The sequence below is a fragment of the Ambystoma mexicanum genome, chromosome 1p, assembly GCF_040938575.1.
Source record: "Ambystoma mexicanum isolate Mex_15411 chromosome 1p, UKY_AmexF1_1, whole genome shotgun sequence".
Lineage (NCBI taxonomy): Eukaryota > Metazoa > Chordata > Amphibia > Caudata > Ambystomatidae > Ambystoma > Ambystoma mexicanum.
Window position 1 is genome coordinate 1,477,715,581 of NC_090921.1, and position 12,777 is coordinate 1,477,728,357.

The 12,777-nt window shown below is 44.7% G+C and overlaps 1 protein-coding gene across 2 annotated transcripts in view; it reads left to right on the plus strand.

The window, feature by feature from the left end:
• IQGAP3 (IQ motif containing GTPase activating protein 3) overlaps positions 1 to 12,777 on the plus strand; it is a 1,503,259-nt gene that overhangs the window by 33,722 nt on the left and 1,456,760 nt on the right. For both annotated transcript variants that reach the window (XM_069607146.1, XM_069607147.1), the window contains exons 2-4: positions 3,031 to 3,121; positions 4,119 to 4,275; positions 8,836 to 8,913. In XM_069607146.1, the coding sequence (XP_069463247.1) occupies positions 3,031 to 3,121; positions 4,119 to 4,275; positions 8,836 to 8,913 (326 nt within the window). The remainder of the gene's footprint in view (positions 1 to 3,030; positions 3,122 to 4,118; positions 4,276 to 8,835; positions 8,914 to 12,777) is intronic.

Consider the following 12,777-nt stretch of genomic DNA (forward strand, 5'->3'; position numbering starts at 1 on the left):
TAAGATTTGTTCCCCTCCCACAGCCAGTTGGTTGCTTGTTTTTAAGTCTTTCCTTTTCAGCAGTTTGGTGGAGGCTAGGTCTTGGTACAGGGCCACTGACACGTCTTTGAACTGGAGCCGAGGGGAGTATCTGGCCTACCTCATTAATTCCTCCATGAAGTGTACCCTTGCCAGGAGGTTTGGTGGGGAAGGTAGCGATTGACTCCTCTGTGCACCCTGTCTAACTCCACTGGGGCATTATCTGGAAGAGATGGCAGCGCTCGAAAGAGGTCCTCGACAAAGTCATGGAGGTCTGACTCGGGGGACTGAGGATGGTATACCCCTCAGGCGGATGTTATGGCGGGATAGGTTTTTGGCACCCTCTTGCTTTATTTTGAGCGCTTGCATCTCGTTTCAAGTGCCACAATCTTATTGGTACCTTTCTAAATATCATAACTCTGTTATCACAGTGCTACTTCCACCTCGGCCGTCCTGCTTTTGACCCCACTCCAGTCTTTTATCAAGGCCAGTGATTTTGCTCAAGAGCTCTTCTGGGCCTTTCTGGTATTCCCTGGTCATGTCTGCTAAGAGGTCCTTCAAGTCAGATTTGGGCACGGGTTGCGTCTGTTGCTCCGGAGGTGTTGCTGCTGCTCCTGCTTGTAGCAGAGCCTCCACGCACTCCCCCTTCTTGGCTTTCTCTGCTGTTAGGAGAGTGGAAATGTCTGCATGTTTGACTGCTTTACCAGATTTGTCCATGTCGTTTCATAATGGGAGGGTTTATCCCCTGCCAAGTCGCTGGTCCAAGCGATTGTGGGTGACACCCCCCCACTTTTTGCCACCCTGCTCTGTGGTTGGGTTCCCAGGGAGAGCGTTGCCCAGTGAGTAAGTGGGATGCAGTCTTGGTTGCTTCAGTGTGGCTGGCGTGAGGTTAAGGGTATTTGCCCCACTGCACCTTCGGGAAGCAATGTCCTCTGTGGATGCAAGTTGCATGGAGGATGGGGTTAACAGTTGCAGTAGTTTATGGAGGTGGTGAACAGCAGGGGTGAAGAGGTACTTCTGGATGAGCTCCTCACTTGGTCCTCACCCTATTTCTCGCTTTGAAGATAATTTGTTTGTCCTCTGACCGTCTGTGCACCCCAGGTGGCTATTTCTTCCCTCCCTGTCGGGAGGCAGCGCTGAAAGGTGTAGGGGTGCTGCGGTTTTGCTGCAACAGCTCATCTGCAGCGATTGTGCCCTGGGCTCAGAGGAGCGATCACAGGGTGGAGCCTAGGTCTTCCCCGGCGGTGTCCGGGGGAAGCGTAGGTTTGGTTGTGCATAGGGACCCCGGACGATCATCCTGAGGTCCTCACCGCTTTTCGGTCCTTACTTCTTGCTGCGGGGATCAACCGCCATTTTAGTGTGAGCTGTGGCGGGTGAGGCCGCAGTCGCAGAGCTCTAGTCCTACTGCGGAGAGCTGGAAGCCGCTTGGTCCCCCGACTCCTGACAACATCACTGGAGTTTCGGGAAGGAATGCCTTGATTCTGAGCACAGATGCTGCTGCAGTTCTGGTAGTTTCCGGGCTGGGTCCAAGAGCTAACGGGAGCCATGATATGCGCTTTGGCTCCTTGCCACGCCCTACCATTGCAGGATCTTTTAAGTCACTGTTCCAATATATAAAATTACTGCAGTGTAGGGGTTGATGAATACGGTCTTGTACTTCTCTTGCCCATCAGGAAAAGGTGGGATTGAAGAGAGGTGGAGAGAGACGTTTGAATGGAGAAGGTAATACAAGTTTAATTTTCTTTGTTGTTCTTCAATAGCCAAGAATACAAAATAAAGTGCAAGGTGTCATATTGCCTGGAACTGGGAGCTATTTAGTTTCTGGTTGATGCCACCAACAGCTACTTAGCAATCCTTTTGATTCCTCGGGCTAATTGGTGCCATTGAAATAAACCACTGTGACAAACTCTAGGTGATTAGGAGTCTCTCGAAAATGAACCTTAGTATGCATGGAACAGTTAAATGACCATAATGAGTCATGTACCTCAATATGATGGACATACGTTTATAGGTTGCCTCCCATATTTAAGTTAGATTTGCAACTCGCTATGCACCTGATACTGGTTCCCCAAAGATAGCTCCTGCTTACAGGGTGATGCCGGACATCAAGGAGCTGCTTTTAGCTGCTGCTCAGCAAATCCTCATTTCCATCCAAATCTGATGTTACATCTCAAATTGAGTTGCTTTACTGCTTAATTCATTCCTGCATTAAAAACAATGCATCCGTCAAGGAAACTCCGACCCCTCCACCCCCCAACTCCACCTGAACCCTACCACTCCTCACTGCTCCAAACGCTCTGTGGCAGATTGGGCTTGATTTTTCTATTCAGTGGGTATTTAAGACATCCGTTTTTGCAATTTCACAAGCTGCCATTGCACTTTACAGCGATTTCACTTTCTGTAATGTCCCCTCTCATGATGCCCTCTATAACAATGACCGCACTTCCAGTGAGGGCACTCCATGTCCTTTCATTGCTGCACTTGGCCACACAAAGACTATACCTGGCTCTCTTAACTGAAGAAGCCCACATGATAATCCGGTCTATTGCATGAACTGCATGGAGGCAAGTTTAGTTTAAAGTCGTAACAGCTTCATTAATCAAAGTTTAGTCACTTAGACAATATAATTGATGGCTACGATTAATATGCCTGTTACCTAATAAACAACACCAGCCATTTAATCCTTAAAGTTTATATTGTAAGTGAGCCCTAATGCTTGCAAGCCATGGCGCGATATTTTTTTTAAAAATTGTGTTTGCACACTTACATACACTCATGGAACGATTGATGGTAGGGCCATGGGTGAATGTGTTTTAGGACAAACTATCTGGAGATCCATTGGTTGCCTGCATGCCTCAGCAGGATGTCTTGTCTTGTAATCGGGTGGGGCAGGAAGAGAATCTGGATGTGTATTAAATGAGCATCTACGATAAAAAAAATAACCTAATGATTGTGAATGAACACTTTTCAGCAAAGTTGCTTATTTTAAAATGTTCATGTTTTTCCCCTTAGATGATCGTCTTACGGCAGCAGATGAGATGGATGAGCAGAGGAGACAGAATGTTGCCCATCAGTACCTCTGTCATCTAGAAGAAGCTAAACGGTCGCGACACCCTACATCTTGAATACTTTATTATTTTTAAGCAATGTTTTGATTACATGTTGAAGTTCGTTAAGGCCTCTACTGTTTCAAATGCACAGTTTATTTTCACCCCCTCATATATATGTAATTGCATGCCTTTTATTACTCACTTTCTCCTGTTGGAACATGTATACATTTTTACTATCGCCAACTAGTTTACATTTCTGATTTTGCTTTTTCTGGTTTATTTCGAGATGTGGCTTTTCCTTGCTTCCATTTTTTAGTTTTTTGAATTAATAATATGGGTGTTCACCATCTGGGTGACTACCATTGCTCTATTAGAGGATACCCTGTTCCACCTCTGGTTTTTTATCGTGCTTGCAAACAGACTATAAATCGTTGTTTGTGCAAAGTATATTTGTAGCCTGTGCATCCAATGAGTGTGCAAGGCACACCGTAGCCACAGATTTCCGATTTTCTACACCAGTGATCACTTTATCAACAGAAAATGTGCACACTTTATCAGTCGTACATGTCTTGGTATGAGGGCCACCCAACCAGGAGATAAAGGTTAGGTTTGCCAGTCTTGGAAAATGAGTGAGGGTTTTCTCGAAATATATATTCTGTTAGAAGCGTTTATACCAAGCATTTTGTGTTTGTAAAGCCGTTTGATGAAACCCAGGCATGTTTAAAAAAAATTATTTAAGGAGCAATTTTTCATATTATTAAGTTGTTCTCCGGAAGGCCATTTAGCATACTTCTTTTTTTCCGAGCCAGACTGAAATTCTAATTGAAATTAATTTGCCCCAGAAAGCTGGTTTAGAGTGCTCTGTCTGGGAACATCTTGTGAAAAATGATTTGAGGTGCAATAAGGCTGAGAATCTCAAAACTCTGTTGTACCCATACAACGGAAATCAACTTAAGTCTATGAAAACCATTAATTTTGTAGATTGTGAAAAATGAGTTTGTATTTGGGACATGTTCTAGTGTTTTGTTTAAATGTGTTTCTTTGCAACAGCTGGATGGAAGCTTGTTTGAATGAAGAATTACCCCCACCAACAGAGCTGGAGGAGACCTTGAGAAATGGAGTGATCCTGGCCAAGCTGGGGCACTTTTTTGCTCCAGATATTGTACCCCTGAAGAAGATCTATGACTGTGAGCAGTTGCGGTATAAGGTAAATATGATTGTATGTGGCGATTGTGGAATGCACATGCCAACTGAATACCCATTGTACTATGAACATAGATTATATCCTTTTAGCGTGTGTGTGTGTTTTCTACGTTTTCTGCCACTGAGGTCCAGCCTGGACCTCTGGCAGTGCATCTCTTCATTTTTACTTTTGGTGAAAAACACCTATGGGATACCCTTATGGCACCCATGGGTGGGGGTACACCCTTGTACCCCTTATGTATTTTTGGGCATGTGTTATCCACAGAGCAGGGTATGGGCTAGTGACAGCTACATGCTGACTTGACAGTGGCTCCCAAGTGTCATCCATTTTTGGGACACCAAGGCCCTGCCATAGGAGTCGATTGATTCCTGGACAAAGGCAAGATGGCCACTGTAGCCTCTTGGTTTCTATTGCCTTTACACCTTGTTTCCAAAAGTCCCGAGAAGCCCTTACTGTCTTTCTCCCTGACTAGCTGTTGGGTGAAAAGACTATATATGGCTCCAAGGCATAAATTAGTTTTCAAAAATTGATTTGCAGAGTTTGCTAATTAAAATCTTCTTGATTAGCAGACAGACCCGCAATGTTGTACTAATATTGTTAATGTTACCAGAAGTTATTTAGACATGAAATGAGCAACGATACAGCAGTTTTACATACCACTGAATTAAGACATTGAGAGTTGTCGGGCCTTTAAAATTCAGCTAAATCTGCAGGTCAGGTAACTTAGTTTACCTATTCGACCTAAGAGAAGAGTGCACTCAACCCATAGCAACGTATGACGACAAATGTAAATGGGATTTCTGTAAAATGGTGCATGTCACTACAAACACTCTTTGCTTGGCACACTGCTGCCACCCAGAGGCCAGTCATGCACAGTGATATTTTTATTTGACACTGCAAAAAAAGTTAATGTTAAATAAAAGTTTTAAACATCCCTTGCAAATGTTACACTTCATAAAATCTACTCAACTATGCGAGCGGGCGAAAAAGAGACTGCAAGCCCTGGATGAGTGTCTGTCAAATGTAAAAGGCTGGCTACCTAAATGGAGACGAATAAACATATATGATAAAAAAGGCTCTGGAAACAGTTTGGCCAGCTGTCTTCCTGGATGGAACTATTGATCACTATCCTAAACTTTACTGTAAAGCATGGAGATGATGCAGTGATTTACAGTATCAGTACTGTAATTATGAAAAATGGAGCAATTTACATTTCAGGAATGGAATTACATGACTGTCTTTTAAAAAAATATAACGTTAACACATGTCTTTGCCAGACAGGATATAGAAAGTGTAATAAAAGTATCACTAAAAGTATCATCCTGATTTCTTCTGGTTTGCAATTATTTGAAAAATACATTCTTGCTTAGCCATACCACACAGACCTTTAGCACTTAAGATTGAGGGAGATGATTACTGCTGCACTTTCCCTCCATCAGCACTTGAGGTGAACAGAGAAAAGAGGGTGAACGGAGCACCAACGGCAAGAGAGGAACGCAGGGAAAGCTGGGCTTCATTGAACAGGGCAACTTAAATAGCTAGATTTGCTACACAAGTGTCAATTTGATAAGCAAACCTACAGAATTGCGACACTGCTTATTTTATGCCTTGTGGCTCTGAGGCAGCCTCCTGTCAGACTGACTGGAACCTTCCAAGGGGCGGTGTTGAGTACACCCTTTGGGTGGGACCTGTAGGAATGGAGTGTGAAGTCAACTCATAGTCTGTGATGTGGGTGTCTGGTTTTGGTTGTGTAGCACAATGCATAGTACAGCCTTGATTGAAACTGGAGTGAATGCAGTGTAGTGTTCTGAAAGGCTGAGTGCTTACTCCTGATTGGCTGGCTGGCTGGCTGGCTGACTGTCTGCACGAACGCACTTGTGTATGATTGGCTGACTGAGCCTGGCTCAGCCTGAGTGAATGGGGAACACATGTATATAACTAGGGACTTCTGAGGCGCCAATTTGTTCTGAAGCTGAATCTTGAACCTGAAGCTTCAATCCTGGGTGTAGCTGGAGGAAGGAGTCTGCAGCTTCATTTCTTCAAGGAATCTGAAGATTGCTAAGCTGACCCAAGGACGGAATCAAGAGAGGACCTGTATAGGCAACCTCCTCCCAAGCTACGAGGGATCATTGTGCACCTGCTACTCTTCATCAGAAGTACCCTGGAAGCCAGTCCTGTGTTTCTGCTGTCCTGAGAAGGGGTCTTCGTGAGTCCAGAAGAGGGAATCTCGATCCGAAAAAGTCCAGTCGTCACCCCGGGTCCGGAGGAGTGTTTGAGACCGCTGGAAGCCAGATTGCCACGTATTACCCAGAAGAGGGGGTACTGTGGCAGTGCTGCTTGACACCTAGAGCTGCTAAAGTTCCACCTGATCAAAGAATCTTTCAAGGGACATCCCTGACGCATCTGACCACTTTTTCTGACCAAAGAGGATCGCAGTTCGCTGTGTGCAGAGGAAGGTCCGCCGGTGGAATTCATGCCACCAAAAACTGAAGATGGCATCCCGATGGTCCAGCCTTTGTGAGGGTTCATAGTCGAGTCCATGTCACCAGAAGACATCCACAGGTGCGTGCTGCAGGTGCAGCACCAAAGAACCATAAGCTGGTAAACTCTGAAAACCTGACGCCTACTTTTACCACTGCACTCGTCTCCACCAAAAGTCATCCAAGGACCCCAGGGTCTTATCCTCTTCAGCTAGGCCTTTTCACAGTACACAGCATATTTCACCTCCGTGGGACACCCACGGATGGAGTAACAACCCGCCAACGGAGACCACTGTGAAGACGAAGTGCTGTCTTTCCGACAATGCCTGGTTCCTCTTTTCCTCTTGACATCCTAGCGACTCCTTCTTGCAAAGCGGGATCCATCATCAAAGGTTCCTGTCGAGTGAGGCCAAGAAACTCCACCTCTTCGCATGCCAAGGCACCAAAGGTGCTGTGACGAGGAAGAGCATCTGCCATCCTCAGGAATCATCCAGGGGTCCCTGATTTGTCTTGGATCCTGTTCTCCCGTGGCTCCTCAAGTACTTTGGGGTGGTGGGTCCTGTAGAAATAAAGCAGAATGTTATTGAACTGGGCTGTAATAGACAAGATGTGATGCGCCTAACCTTTCCGCTATAGGTTTCCCAGGTTGGGGGAATCCTCACACCGTATCCCTATTTAAGTCTAAAGAAAGTATACTGTCTGTTCTGAAACTAACCTGCCTTGCTTCCTTAATCTATGCAGTCACCCCTTGCTTAGTAGTCACATGCTTTCTAAAGACTGTTAGCAGTTGATGAAATTATGAATCCAAGTATTGTGTGGTACCACATAGTCTCTCATAGTGCCATTATTTGAATACTATAACCAAAGTACAATGTTATTATTTATATGTATATATTTTTAGGAACCTTTTAATTTATTTTAGCCGTTTCATCACCTAACATAGTGGGAGGACATTACTTTGTGGGGGTTTGGGGACTCGCTGTACTTAAGAACCAACCTGCATCACCTCCTGAGAACTTAAGCCTTGGCTGCTCGCCCATAGCTGCCATATAGAGAATCTTGGCTGGGCTGCTCTGTCCCAACCATGTAAAGGGCAGAAGTACAGATACCCCCACCAGTCTTTACACTGATCCTTGTAATAAGAGGGTGAGGTGTTGTATGTGGGAATAAATCTACCCCTCCCCATTGCCCCTCCCCTCACGACCCATGACCTTGCTACTGCAATAGTATTGTTTACTTTGTGCGACTTTGTCTCCTCCTGCCCCATTTTATTCGCTCAACGTAATTGTTTTACTTTCCAGCATGCCTGTATCGCAGACCAGCATTAGTGTCTTATTGCAAACTAAGGCCGCTTGGATTTGTAGTATCACCATTGGCTAGTTTGTTTCACCATGTCTCAGCATGGCGCAGTATCACAGTTCACAGGTTCGCAGAAGAGTGACTCGTACGGTTTGCGAATGTACTCCTGCTTCTTCTCAATACTGAGCCCCTGAATGTGGTCTGGTTTTCTTCTGTTCTCTCCAACATTTTTGTCCCTCCACAACTCCTACCTCGATCATTGCAACACTGGGGGGGGGGGTGGGGGTGGGGGGGGGGGGGTTGTGTGTGTGTGTGTGTGTGTGTGTGTGTTTTGTACCTGCGTACCTAATCTTGCACATAAAGGCGACACTAAACTGTGCCACTGATTTGAAAAAATAGTTTGATACGTTGTTTTGTGCAAGTCAAATGATCGGTGGCCTTCAAACTGGCGGGCTGGCCTCCCTAGGGAGCACATCAAATGTTCAGGGGCGCACAGAGGCTTTAAAAAGGGATTAAGATGACTGTTTTTAATATAAAAAGGATTACGGCGACTCATTTTAATAGGAAATATAAGCAGTAGACAATCTGCTTATATTTCAAAGCGCCTGGACAATCTTTGGGCCCCCTAGAGAGGCCAACCCGTGGGTGGTGGGGGAGGAGCCAGAAACAATATTTGTATCCAAGAGAGGGCTTGCTTTAGATCCTATGTAGTGGGTTACACAATGGACTTGCATTGTGCCTGTGGATATTGTCATTCATGATGTTTGTGCTTTCCTCTATTTAGGCAACTGGACTTCATTTTCGGCACACTGATAACGTGAACCACTGGCGCAGTGCTATGGACCATATCGGACTTCCTTCGGTAATCTATGGTGTCATTTCCATGTTAAACAATGCATAGTTTCATACTGTCTGAGAAGCGGCACCTTCTTCATTCTTTTAACGTGAAGGCTTTGGTGCTTGTTCTGAAATGTATTTTTTTTTTATTTGGACTGCGAGGGGCGGGGAGGGGGTGCGGGGGTGTTTGAAGTTTGCGTATGTCCAAAACGAAATGTCATTCTAATCGTGCACGATCAATTCCAACGCACGTAGCAGCGGACCATTATTCAGGAAAGAATTGGCGGCAATGCATGCTGAAAGCCAGATGTGCAGCACATTTTGGTATATACTTTAGTTTACTGCACTATTCACAGCAATACTGCAGTAATTTCTAGTAGAAACTAAAGTACATGAAGTGTGTATTTTCTGCTGTATAAAGTAGTGTATTTAATGTTACAACTGTAAAATTGTAGTAATTGCTGTGTAATAGTTTCCAAAGTACAATGTTTGTGTAAATTCAGAGTTTGTGTTGTACAGCATTGTGAAACTTCAGTAATATCTAATATAAACTGTAGTACATGAATTGGGTCTTTAGCATTCTACAATATATCTTCAGTGTATGGTAGTGCACTGCAGAACATTACAGAACCGTACGATTAGAATACTATAGTTAATGTTTTTCACACCGAAGTATTTATAAAATTCATGCTATAGTTTCTCTGCAGTGTTGACATCAAACCGCAGCTGGGTGCTGTAAGGAAGGCATGGTATCAAGAATGAAGACAGACTCAAGTGATCACAGTTCAAGGGTGTTCATTGAACTTCAAATGCGTTGTTTGAAAACTTTCTAAATCTAAGGAAGGGAGCCAGTTACAACCATCAAATAATAATGCAGCCCTAGTGGAGTCTGTCAAAATAAAAGGGCCTATACTAATGAACCTACTGCCAATCCTTACTTCTAAATACAAAATAATACAAAATGGTGTGGGACAATGGTTTATGCGAAAGAAAAGTGTTCAAGAAAGTATATGTCAGGACAGTTGAGCAGTTGGCTTCACTTCCCCCATGTTTTCAGAACGGGGCAAGGTGGCACGTACGGCTTAGCACACACTATGGCTTCCTGACCAACAAAAAGACCAGAAACCGCATGTAATTGAAACGGGACAACAAAGTCAGCCAACAGGCTAGACTATGGCCAGAAAATTAAGTGAAGAGCGTGGTTTTCAGAGCTTAACGAAACGCCAAGTTGTTGATTTCCATTCTCAGGGCAGTTGGCAGGGCTTTACAGAATTGAGCTGCTCTGACTCGAAAGGATCTGCCAAGTCCGTTGGATCTTTTAAAGGTACAACTTTAAAATGTTCTTTAAATGCTGGAAAGACTGAGGTCCTATTCTTTCCCGCTAACACTCTTTTGCCACAGTCTCCTGCCCCTTCTATTTCTTTTCCTCCCTCCAGTCTATCTCTCTCCGACTGCCCGTAATCTTGGCCTTTACTTCATTTCTAATCTTCTAATCTTTCCTTTGCCCTGATATCTCCCTAACATCTTGCGCCTGTCGATTTCATCTCTGCAATATTCGCAGAGTCCACCCGTTTCTCACTTTTCATGCCACAAAACTTCTTATCTCTTCATTAATTATCTCTCAACTATTCTATTGTTCTGTCACGTTCTTTGGTCTTCCTTGTTCACGTCTTGCTACTCTTAAATTAATCTACCATTCTTCTATTCGCTCTCTCTGCCTTCTTTCTTATCGGGGCTCTCTTGCCTCACTCGGCGGTCTGTCTTTCTATTCTCAGCTTAAATGTAACTTTCTTTGCCTGGTTTTTAATTCCATTTACGGACTTTCCCCTCACTATCTTGCATCTCTCCTTTCATTTTATTCTCCTTCTCGTCCTCTCCGTTCTTCTGGTCTTTTCAGACTGAATGTTCCCCATTCCCCTGTGCTCAATCCCGCTTTCGTTCTTTTCAGCTCCTTGCTCCTCTTCATTGGAACATGCTCCCTCTGTCTCTTCGTTCCACTACCTCTTACTCTTTGTTCCGTCCCTCTCTAAAAACCTTACCTGCTTCAGTCCCCTGATTGATTGCCACTGGCAGTATCTGAACCCTGATTTGCATTGCTGATTTTATGTACCGTTGTTTTTCTTATGTAAAGCACTTTGGACAAAGGTGCTATATAATGCACAATAAAAATAAAAAATAAATAAAACACAATTAATCCGACCAGATTTCCTGAAGACAGTGGCCTACTAGGTACATAGGGAGTGACAAGTGACTTAAGATATACGGGGGCTGTTCCAAAGAGGCACAGATGGATTAATAGGCTGGCTTCAAAGGAGATCCGCTTATTCACCGCCAACCATTGGAGGTCTCTTCTAGCCTCTGAGATGTGCTCACATGTAGGAATGTTCTAAATGATACGCACAGCATTATACTGGATTGTCTGGCATTTAGCAATGCAGGCGCTGTTGGCTCCAATCAGTAATGCATTGCCGTAGCCCAGCCTTGAGAGTGGTGGCTTGGGCGATGGTGGCACAATTACTTTCATTTATCAGTGGCCTTATGTGTCTTGGCATGCTGAGGTGTTAGCTTTACTCGCGTCTTTCATCACACGTGTTTAACAATGTTCGTTACAGCGCTCATTATACAATGTTGCTGCTTGCAACCTTTACTTCAACACACCGATCTTGCATCGGTCTAACAAACTCACTGGTTGTTTTGATCTTTGTCGCTTCTTTGTTCTTGGAGCCAAAGATAATACCCCGGCGGCTGCTGCTCCTCCCCTCCTTGGTCAGTTACGCGGGAGGGCTCTTGGTATCTCCGACACAATGCAGGATTCTTTGGTCTGGTTTCCTGGCCTTACACTTTCTGCTTCGAAGTTTTCTTGAAAGTACTGGCATGTTGCCGAAAAGGTCAAGGGTAATTACCTTCTCCCTTCGTTCAGCTGTCAACTAGAAACCGCTGTACCGTAGTTTGTTTTGCCTCGTTCGTAGTGTGCTCTCGTGCTCTGTTTTTTTCTCTGTTTGCGGAAGTTTAATGGGAGTCGAGTGTGAGTGATTGTCAGTAATTGCCGGACCGCGCTTGACCATAGTAGCAGGACATGTCAGATACACTGCTCGGGTGTGAGTCTGTTTTCTCCCAGAGCGGGCTGTCCGTATGAAACTGTTGTAAAAGGGAAGGAGGGTCGGGGGAGGTAAGGTGACCACGGATCCTACCTGGTAGGATGGGGTGATGGTGTTACAGGGGGTGGAAACCACGTCTCGCCATCCGGTGTCATACTCCTACTCCCCGAAGACCCCTCACCCAGGTGATCCTCCTGCACTGGTGCACCCCCAGGAACTGGATCCAAAAGCGATGGCCGTGTCCTGACCACCTGGATGACCGATCCCTGGGGACTAGCTGGTGAGACACCATCTGGTTTACTCGCAGTGGATAGCACCCATGCAAGCCTAGACCCTTGGGAACAGTGCAGTGCCATGTGACAGGAGTTCACAACAGTTGGGCTGACTCAGCCCTTTATACTTCCGAGGTTAATAAATTGAGTACTACAAGTGGGAAATAAGTGACCCCAGCCCTAGAGATAAGGGGGTGTATCAGCGCGCCCCCTCTAAAAATAGGCAAATACTCCCCAAAAATAAAAATGCAGATCAAAAATACTGCCAAAAAAAAATTGTATACAGACCTTGTGCCCTGCTTCCACCCACACAGGGCAATGGGTATGTTTGGAACAGTAATGCACGTAGTACCACAGGAAGAAACTACTGTTATAATTGCCTGATCAGAAGTAAAGCTGTAACTTTTTAATGTGCATGAATAACTAGCTGCAAAGAAATAATTATTACCAAAGAAATTCCAGTTTTCGACTTATAAAATACTCTCATTGGGTATTCCCATTACAGGTTTACTCCCTAAA